The following is an 11,388-nucleotide window of genomic DNA, read 5'->3' on the forward strand; positions in this document are numbered from 1 at the left end:
TATTTTTAATTTTTTCAGGATCCTCCATACTGTTTTCCACAGTGGCTTTACTAATTTATAGCAGTATGTAGAGTTCCCTTTTCTCCTCATCTTTACCAACACTTATTATCCTTTGATTTTTTTGATAATAGCCATTCTGATTGGTGGGAGGAGATATCTTATTCTACTTTTGATTTGTGTATTTCTGGTGTTTAGTGATGTTGAACATTTTTTCATTTATCTGTTGTCCATTTGTATGTCTTTTTTTGAGAAATTTCTATCTGAGTCTTTTGCCCATGTTTTAATTGGGTTATTTATTTATTTATTGTTGAGTTTTTATATATTTTGCATATTACCCCTTATCATATGTATACTTTGCAAATGTGTTTTCCCATTCCCTAAGCTGTCTTTTTGTTCTGTTGATTGTTTCCTTTTCTGTAGGGGCTTTTTATTTTGGTGTAATCCCAACTGTCTATATTTTCTTTTGCTGTCCATGTTTTTGAGGTCTTATGAAAAAATCCCTGTCTAGATCAATGTCATATAAAGCTTCTCCCCTATGTTTTCTTTTAGTAGTTTTATAAATTGAGTACTTGCATTTAAGTTTTTGGTTCCTTTTGAGTTAATTTTTGTGTACAGTTAGAGATAAGAATCTAGTTTCTTTCTTCTGCATGTGGATATATAGTTTTCCCTGAACCATTTATTGAAGTGGTTGTTCTTTATCCATTGTGTGTACTTGGCCCCTTTGTCAAAAATTGATTGGCTCTAGATGAGTGTTGTTTATGTCCGGTCTCTCTATTCTCTTCCATTGATCTACGTGTCTCTTTTTATGCCAGTAACATGCTGTTTTGGTGAAATTTAGTTTTGTTGTTATTGATGACTTTGGTGTTGAATATTTACAATTTGATATTTGTAGAGCTAGGGGTAGGCCTCACAGACCCCTCGAGACCATTCACAGTACCTTCACATGCAGGTCTATGAGCTAGGTAACAGGAAAAGGTCCTTGGAGCCATGGGTGAAGTGATAATAGGCTTTATTTCTAGATGTGGGCTCTTCTGACCAGCAGTTCAGAGCCACTGCTTCATGCACTGAAGAACACACAAGAATAGCAACAAGCTAAAAATACATGGGGGTGCATGCACATTAACTCTACTCCCAAACAACTTGTTTACAAAAAAATGTGCTGCACCACACCCAACCAGACCTGAGGTAATGGGGCCAGACTGAACTACTTCATTTTCCTCACATTCCACCCCTTCAGGTTCCTTTGCCATACAATCTATGCATTCAGAATCTTCTGCGATATTCCTTTAGTGATGATAAATGACCCTTACTTTCATATAACCTATTGTCTGTTCAATACACCTTATGGCTTGTCCTTAAGGCTTCCCCTGTAGTTTTGTCCTTTCATCTATTAGCCATAAGTGTCTGTTTTTTAGCCATCACTGGTGTGATTTTCCATGGAAAACATTTCTGATGGGAAGTTCAGTGCATATTCAGTAGGCTGACACATTGATCACATGAAAGTATGTATGAACCCAGTTGACTCCGGTGCCTGAAGCCTGACCACTATGGGTGAAAATACAGAAGGATTATTGGTACCATACATTATCTGAATAGCTTCTGGGATGACTCTTGTCTTACCAAACCAGACCACTCCTAGGAATTTGACTGTCAGCACTGGTCTTTGCACTTTGGCTGTGTTCATGGCCCATCCACATTGTTCCAAATGACTTAGCAGCATTGGAGCTGCCTTGGTTAAATCTGTAAGAGAATCAGAGGTTAATAACACATCATCAATGTAATGAAACATTGTATCTGTGCTGGGCCTAGTCCACTTGGCTATGTCCCCAGCCACTAAACCATGACAGATGGTTGGGCTATGTAGATAACCTTAGGGCAATACTTGAAAGGTCCACTGCCTTCCTTCCCAGGTGAAGGCAAACTGATCTTTGCTATCAGCCTAGATTGGAATAGAGAAAAAAGCATTCTCAAGGTCCAATACCTAATGATAAGTTCCCAACTGAGTCATCAGACGATCCATCAAGTCATGAACTGAAGGCACAGCTGCATGCAAAGGAGGCACTACTTTGTTTAGATCAGCCTAGATTGGAATAGAGAAAAAAGCATTCTCAAGGTCCAATACCTAATGATAAGTTCCCAACTGAGTCATCAGCCGATCCATCAAGTCATGAACTGAAGGCACAGCTGCATGCAAAGGAGGCACTACTTTGTTTAGTTCTCCATAGTCTGCAGTCATTTTCGAGGTACCATCAGGCTTTTTCACTTGCCATACCAGATCATTAAATGGGCTGTGAGCTGGATTAATAATGCCAACTTTCTCTAACTCCAATAGAGTGGCACCTATCTCTACAGGTCCTCCCGTTAGGTGACACTGCTTTAAATCAACTACACGTCTTGCCCTGGATAACACCTGTGGGTCATGTTTAGTATATCCATGTAACACAGGTTTTACTGTCCGTATTTGCAGCTGAAACTCTCCAACTGTTGTTTGCAGGTACAAGCAATAAAATACATCCATACCCAAGATGTATTCAGCTACTGGGGATATATATACAGTATATACACAAGGGGGCAATTGTCCTATGCTCAATGGCAGTGACACAGCCTTGACCTCAGTAATATGTCCTCCATAGCCATCTATACAAACTGTGGCTCCTGGAAATTTATCTGGATTGCCATATATCAGGCTACATTCTGTGCCTGTATCCACCAATGCCAAAATATGCTGCATATTTGTCCTCGACCAATATATTGCCAATTCAACATGAGGTCTCTGGTCCTCATCTGCCTCCAAAAGATGAGCACCTTGGCCTGTTCCCTAATAGAAATGGAACATTTCATCCACATCCTCAGGAGCAAACAAAAAGTCCTTTAAATCCACTGAGCGTAACTTGCTACCTGTTTCTGGATGTTTAGTGAAATGCTGTTAAGGGCGCAATTGTTGTCACAAGGTAAACAGGACTGCATTTGGCTGTCAGTAAGTTTCCTTGCTATCAACCCCTGCTGCAAGCAAGTCAAGCCACATCTGCTTACAGCTAGTCTTGCTTGGTCCCTTCAGGATAAAATCCCGAGTATTTCTTGGGGGTTTTGGTCTTAGCCACATTTTGGACCTCTTTTGCTTGTCTTCTCTCCTCTACTTCACCCAAGCTGGTGATCATGGTTGTTACCTCATGCATAGGTTGACAAATGTATGGGGCCAGTATGGCCATCAGCAACCCAAATGGCATTGACAAGGCATTTTGCAACACTATGTCTCTCATGCTACCTGTAAAATTTTCATCATCCAGGCCACGAGTGTTCACATTAAACATAGACTTCTGCATCCCCAGCTCCCGAATTATTTGTACTAAGTCAGCATATGTTTGCCATTTACTCACAATTTGGGGCAGTTCTCCAGCATTCACCCACATGATTCAGGCAGCTGCATTCACCCATTCCATTAGTAGTGATTACCTGGCCCTTGTTTATATCTGCGGCTATTCTGTAACCACTGCCTCAGGGATGGGTGCATGGTAATGGAGTCCAATTTTTACATCTCTTCAGCAGAGAATACCATACTATCCACCCCTAGGTCCCATAACCATAGCAGGCAAGCAGCCAGGGGCTCCTCTTGTTTCTGCTGGAACTTTCTCCCCAAGTCAACCAATTCAACCTGGGTATACGGGACATAGGTAGTGAATTGGGTCACCTGTAGATTGCCTGCCAGTTGTCCACCTAGTCCCATAGCCTGCTTGTGCTTCACTTTCTGATGCACAACATGTCATACCTGGAGATGCATGATCTCCCCCAACTCACCACTGGGTTTGTCATTCTCCCTGGTATAAGAAGCCGGGATGGCCAGTCACTGCACATCATCCTCCAGGACATTTATCCATGTTTCCATCAATTCTGCTTTCCATTTCAAATCTCAATCAGTTTGGCATATAGTGAGCAGTAGCCAGGCTCTGGTCAGCAGAAAAATGGCCACTGAGCATCACATACTCGAGGATAGCCACATTTTCTCCCCCTCCCAAGGGGTTCTCTGCTATAGTGCCTGGTCTATGCTGACTTGCAGTATAGTGAGCTGCAACCAGATCCTGGTCAACTGGAAAGTGGCCAAAGGGCAGCACAACATATTCAAGAGTAGCCACATTTCCTCCTTCTCCCAAGGGGCTTTTGGCTCCTGTACCTGCTCAGAATCCTGCTGCAGACTACCCCAATTGTAGAGCTATGGATAGGTCTCACAGACCCTTCAAGCCCATTCAGAAAGCCTTCACATGCAGGTCTACAAGTCAGGTAACAGGAAAAGGTCCTTGGAGCCATGGGTAAAGTAATAATAGGCTTTATATCTAGATGTGAACTCTGCCAACCAGCAGTTCAGAGCCACTGCTTCACACACTGAAGAACACACAAGAATAGCAACAAGCTAAAAATACACAAGTGCACTTGTGCACTAACTCTATTCCCACACAACTTGTTTACAAAGAATGTACTGCACCACACCCAACCAGACCTGAGGTGAGTGGGCCTAACCAAACTCCTTCATTTTCCTCACAGTATTCATTGGTAGGTAACCTGTGCATGCTAACTCTGTAGTTCATATTGCTAAATCTAACTTATAAACCTTTATTCTCATCAGAAAATATAATTAAACTCTGTGATTAATAATAGCCCCAAATAAGAAAATATAGCCTGATGGTCCAGAGTTGCAATTCATCCTCAAGAAACATCCAACATAGTGGCAGTGGTCTCAAAGTTCTACATTTACCTAGAGTATTTTCTTCTCTTTAGCCTCAAAGAGTTCTGTCCCTACTGTCACTGTCATTTTTCTTACTTACCTTAGAAAAGGTAATTAAAGTATACTCTTATAGTTTTAATTTGGATACCTTAATTATAATTATCACCTGATTAGGAATTCTAAAATATATGACAATGGATCCAAACAACTTATGGTTTTATTTATTTCTTCAGAAATTGAACACATATATTCATAGAATACTGAGAAGTATTAGGGTTTAAAAGGAAATAAAGATAGTCCCTAAACATAGGATTAAATATTTTTGCATTGATTTAAACCCAGACTGCACCTTAAGTCAATAAGTGGTCTTGAAAAAATTATTTAACCTCTATGAGTCCAAATTCCTCACCTGTAAAATCAGACTAACAACTGCTCTGGTGATTATTGTGATAATTACATAATTTAAATTACAAATATATCTGTATCTCACAAAGTATGACATATAATACATATATACAAAATTATACTTGTTCTGATAGTTCATAATCTTAACTAATTTTTATTTGTTAAGGACTTACTGTGTGGCATTATTATAAGTGTTTTACATGCTTTTACTCATTTAATCTTTAAAACTTTTAAGGGGAAAAAAATTATGTTCCCCATTTTATTGGCTGTGAGAACAAGGCCCAGGAAGTTTCATCAGCTTGCCTGGGCATACACAAATAGTGATAGAAATGAATAATGAACCCAGGTACTCTGTCTTTAGAGTCAGCGATTTAACCTCTCACCATATTAACATTTAATTGGCTAAAGAACTATATTAAGAGTTAACTACAGTATATCATAACATTTTTTACAATAGTGGTAGTGAGAGGTTTTAGTTAGTATGATTTGAAGAAATAATGCAGTCTTTCAAATAGATGGGGAAGTTTATATAAGAGCTGTATGCTGAAGAATAACCAGTACTTTCCAGGTAAGAAATAGAATGGGGTAGAAAGGAGAATTCTAAGCAAAGGCATGAAGATGTGAAGGGATCTACTGTTTGAATGCAGGTGTGAGACTTCTTCAGGACAAAGAGAGCATGGGATGTGTAACTGCAACAGGAAAAACAGGAGAAAACATAATTCACAAAGCTTCGCTTTACCATTCTGAATCTTGCAAGGGTCTGACAAAATCAGGGTTTTTTGTTTGCTTTCTTTTTTCATTTAATGTTTAAAATTTTAGGGTGATAACTGTCATCTCATTGTAGAGGTTGCACTGGACATAGAAATGAAAAACTAATGCCTTGAAAACTTCAGCAGAAACAGTTGAAATATTTCTAGTGAAAAATAATAAGGTCTTGAATGATGGTATTTAACATATTCTAAGGAAGAGGAATACAGAAAGGATGTCCAGATATTTACTTTTAGGAAGTTCCTAGATTAAGTAGAAAGAAAATAGTGAGAAAAAAAGGTGGAAATAATACTTTAAAAATTGCATATTACTAAAAAGAGAACATTAATTCAATGAAATTCAGCATGTATTTGTTGAGTGCCTACAGTAATTTCCATTGTGTGAGAGTCAAGAAGTGAAAGAAGTCACATTTTTTTAGGAGCAAATGTTCAAGTTTTCCAGTAAAACTATTTATATTTTTAAATTTTATTTTCAATATTGCCAGTCAAATAATCATGAAAAATATTAAACTGAGTTGTTTGTAGCAGTAGACTTCCTTTAACAAAAGCATGTAATACCAAAGACCAGCATATCTGAATCAAGCTCAGTAAGCCTAAATTAGCTCTGGGAAAACTCTTAAGTATGTGTCTCAAACATAAATTACTATCATTTTCCAAAGATTATGTGATGAAGCTTTAAAGAGGTCCTATTCTAGTTCAGGTAACAAACCAATAGCAGGCACAAAGTTAGTCTTGGTGGGAAGAGAATATCCTATGAGCAATAGTTTTTAGGGACCTGTCTATTGTTGAAATTTTGAACCATTCCAAGTTTACTGTTTGACAACTCATCCAGTGTATCAGTTCTTATGAATACATGCAAAATTATTTGATGTGTTTAGAGGGTATTAAGCCAGTTATATTGCCTCTTCTGTAAAATATTGAAAGTGATCATTAATTTTGCAGTTGCAGATTCTTCATGGACAATTTTTTTTTAAGATTGTCATTGGTTTCTTCCCTATTTGAATCATTCTCTATTTGAAAGTAAGCTATGACCCCCCCCCCCACCACCAGGTATACCACAGATAATTAGCAGCAAAAAGCAGAAAGAATTGCTTTTTTCCATTCATGAAGCTCTAAGTAAGTTAGAACTTCTAAGAAGTTCTAAGTAAAACCTGGTGCATGCAAAATATATTACTGTACTAGTTTCATCAGATTTGTGGAATTTCTATTGCATGTAGTCATTTTTCTTTAGTAAATTCTCTTGCAGTGTCTGATATAATGTTATTTATGAAAAAGGAATCAATTATTTTCCCTCTTTTCTTTGTATTGTGATATCAGCTTTGCAAATAATTTCAGCATAATCAGGCAACTTTTGCCCTTAGAGATCTAAGGACATGACCACGAATTTTCTTGGTCCTAATACCATATACAATGGGATTAAGGAAGGGTGGTACCAGAAGGTACATATTTGCAATGAAAATATGAATTTGTGGGGCCACATTGTGGCCAAAGCGGTGGGTGAGAAAGGTGAAGACAGCTGTGGAGTAGAAAACGATGATGACACAGACATGAGAGCCACATGTGCCTAGAGCTTTAAGACTTGCTTCTCGTGATGGAAGACGGAAGACCGTGCGGAGGATTAGAATATAAGAGATGATAATAAAAAAGCCATCACAGGAACCAATGACAGAGGCCACACTGAGGCTGTATCGCTTGGTGGATGCTGTGTCTACACAAGCAAGTTTCACCACAGCCATGAACTCACAGTAGGTGTGGGCGATGATTCGTGTCTTGCAGTAGGGCAGCTGCTTGAGCAGGATGGGGTGTGGAGAAAAGAATGCTACCCCTCGGAGCACCACAGCTGCTCCAATTTTGACAATGCGAGTTTGGGTGAGAATGGTGGCATGATGCAGTGGGTCACAGATGGCCACATAGCGGTCAATGGCCATGGCCAGGAAGAAGCCTGACTCCATGGCAGTAAAGCTGTGGATGAAGAACATCTGGGCCAGACAAGCTTCAAAGGCAATGTTGTGGGCTCCGAGCCAGAAGACGCAGAGCATGCGGGGCATTGTGGATGTGGAGAGGACCAGGTCAGTGACTGAGAGCATGCACAGAAAGAGGAACATGGGCTCATGGAGGCTGCGTTCTGCCCTCACCACAGCCAGGATGATCACATTCCCCACCACAGCCACCACGTACATGGAGCAGAAGGGAATCCCAATCCAGATGTGTAGATGTTCCAGTCCTGGGATGCCCATCAGCAAGAAGGTGTTTGGAGATATTTCAGATTCATTGGCTGGTCCCATAGTGATGCTATCCTCTGCCACTCGTAGATGGAATTCTCCATTTTAGGGCAAATGTTTTCTGTCAGGGTTTTTACAACCCAATCTGGAAACAAATTGAAAACAAATCTGGAAGATCCCAAAACATTACATTAGAAATGTTACAAGGTTTTTCTGTGTCTATTGAGATAATCATTTGGTTTTTGTCCTTGCTTTTGTTGATGTCGTATATCATAATTATTAATTTGCATATGTTCAACCATACTTGCATCCCTGGGATGATTCCCACTTGATCATGCATCTCTTCATGATAATGACCCTCAACAAATTAGGTATAGAAGGGAAGTATCTCACACAGTAAAAGCCATGTATGATGACCCATTGCCAACTTCATCTTGAATGGGGAAAACCTGAAAGCAGTGGGAACAAGGACCCCTACTTTCAACACTCTTAATCAACAGAGCATTGGAATAATTGCCAGACCAATCAGGCAAGAGAAAGAAATAATGGTCATCCAAAAGACACACGGGCAAAGGTAATGAAAAAGGCAAAGTCAAATGGTCCCTTTTTGAAGATGACATGATCTTATGGAAAATCTCCTAACCTCTACCAAAAAACCTCATCAAGTTCATAAACAAATTCAGTAAGGTTGCAGGATACAAAATCAATATGCAAAAATCGGTTGTGTTTCCACCAACAGTGGAAAAGGAGAAAAAGAAATCAAGAAAGAAAACCCACTTACAATATCAACCAAAATAATAAATTACCTGGGAATAAATGTATCCAAAGAGGTGAAAGATGTCTATAATGAGAACTACAAAAAAACTGTTGAAATAAATTGGAGAGGACACCAGAAGATGGAAAAAAATTCCATGTTCATGGATTGAAAGAATTAATTTTGTGAAAATGTCTATACTACCCAAAGTAATCTACAGATTCAGTGCAATCCCCATAAAAATACCAATGACATTTTCATGAAATAGAAACAAACAAAAACAATTCTAACATTCATATGGAACAAGAATAGACCTCAAATGGCCAAAGCAATCGTGAGAAAAAGAAAATAAAACCAGAGGCATTACACTACCAGACTTTGACTAAAGATAAACTAACCAGATCAGCATGGTACTGGCAAAAAAAACAGAAACATGAACCAATGGAACAGAACAGAGAACCCAGAAATCAACCCCTGTACTTATAGCCAACTAATCATCAACAAAGGCACCAAGAACATATATTGAGGAAAGGATAGACTCTGCAGTAAATGGTGCTGGGAAAACTGGATATCCATGTGTAGAAAATGAAACTATAGCCATACCTCTATCTAGCCTTATGCTATAATCAGCTCAAAATATGTAGTAGATTTAAGTATAAGATCTGAAATTGTATAAATCCTAGAAGAAAATATAGAGGAAACATTTCATGATGTAGGACTGGGCAAACACTTTATGAATAAGGTCTCCGAAACACAAGCAACAAAAGAAAAAAAAATGGCACTATGTGGAACTAAAAAGCTTTTGTACGGCAAAAGAAACAAAACAGAGAGCTTACAAGGTTGTAATTTAGAGTGAAAAAAAATTAGTGACACTAGGCAAAAACTGTGCAGCCAGACACAAAGTACTAATTGTCAATCAAGTCATGAATCTCATGAATTTGTTAAAAAGAAAGAAAAAAAAAAAAAAACTTTGTTAACCATCTAGGTACCATAAAATATCTATAACACTTTTGACTTCACAATTTGTTTTATTTGTTGGCCAACTTAGCTTTTGATAGAAAGGTTAGATTTTATAAACTGAAAAGATCTTAAACTTCATCTATTTTAGTTTTCTTTTTAATGCTATCCTGAAAAATAATTCTCTAGTTGATGTCTGAGTACTGTAAGGTATGGTTATTGATTTCTTAGGGAGTCCATTCCATATTGTTTTTCATGGTACTGTCACAGAACCTATCCCCAGGAACTGTGAAGCACTAGTGGCTCTGGAGCTCTACAGGCTCGTCTCTTCTGCATCATGGGCTTCCCAAAATCTGAAAGTAAAGGTCACAAAAGCTTTCCATACTTATATACCCACTTATTTTAAACATAGTTTTCAGCAATCCTCATTTTTTACTTCAACTCTTCTGTACATTCCCCAGTGTTCCCTGTGCCTTTTAACTTTTATTACTTGTATCTGAACATGATAGTCAAAACACAGGTCTATTATCCTGATACCCCTTTTTATTTTTACACTATTAGTGATAGTGATCTCAGTTCATGTCCTTTTTTATATAAAATAAAGAAGAAAAGTAACAGTTGTTCCTAACATAAAAAAGATATTGTCCTAGAATCTTTGTATTTTATCAGGAAAATCAATGCAAGCTAAATATTTTTCCTTGAATTTTACTAATAAAGAATAGAAGCCCAAAGTGTTACAGATAATGTAGTGTCATCACAGAAATAGTGGATGAGACACAAAAATTCTAACATAACTCATTATGACTGCAAAATTAATGCCGTTTTCACTCTGAAAACCCAATATTTCTTGTCATATATATTAAATGCATAATCAACTATAACCTGTCAATATTTTGAATTAATTTCTAAAGTCAACTTTCTCTGGATGATTTTAAGAAAACGATCAAAAAAGTTAAACTTTGCACTTTAATTTGATAAGTTGTATTGTTTTAGAAAATACTTTAAAATAATTATTATCATGTGTTTTTATTATTATTAAGCGTTTTTCACTGTTCATACCTTGAATTTAATCAGTATGATTTGCTCATTTTAAAGGTACACATTCTACATCTACATCAAAGTAATTAAAATACGATTTTGAAATAACATTAGGCTAATAACAGAGTTCATTATAGCCTCCTGGAAAATTTGGTTTATTCCTCTAACAACATACTCTGTGTACTATTTATTGATTAGTAACAGATCTGTTGAATTTGATAATAATGAGATCACAAATAATGAGCCCTGTGCACTTCACTGTAATTTGTAAAGTCTGGCTAAGTGTTCCATTAAACTGCAATACGACTTACATTATTGAGTATTTTTGGGTGAATGGAGAAAAGGTCAGCTATGGCTTTTTCTTCCCAAGTTGATAAGCTCAATAAAGAAACACACATTTTACCTTACTCCTAAGGATTCTTACTCCCACAAGAGTTAACATGATTGATTGACCTGTAATGCTGAGTAGGAAGAAACCAGGTGTTTTTGCTCACAGTCGTCTTTGGTCCCATACCTGTCCAGGTCAAG

General features: G+C 37.8%; 1 protein-coding gene across 1 annotated transcript; it reads right to left on the bottom strand.

The window, feature by feature from the left end:
• Nucleotides 1-7,229: 7,229 nt before the first annotated feature.
• On the bottom strand, nucleotides 7,230-8,174 carry LOC103609754 (putative olfactory receptor 52P1). Its single transcript, XM_008594046.1, has one exon. The coding sequence runs from the start codon at nucleotides 8,172-8,174 to the stop codon at nucleotides 7,230-7,232; it is 945 nt and encodes a 314-aa protein (XP_008592268.1).
• Between the last annotated feature and the right edge of the window lie 3,214 nt (nucleotides 8,175-11,388).

The sequence above is a fragment of the Galeopterus variegatus genome, unplaced genomic scaffold, assembly GCF_000696425.1.
Source record: "Galeopterus variegatus unplaced genomic scaffold, G_variegatus-3.0.2 Scaffold10051, whole genome shotgun sequence".
NCBI lineage: Eukaryota > Metazoa > Chordata > Mammalia > Dermoptera > Cynocephalidae > Galeopterus > Galeopterus variegatus.

Coding starts and splice junctions, on each gene's coding strand:
- LOC103609754 (XM_008594046.1), bottom strand. CDS start 8,174: ATGGGACCAGCCAATGAATCTGAAATATCTCCAAACACCTTCTTGCTG.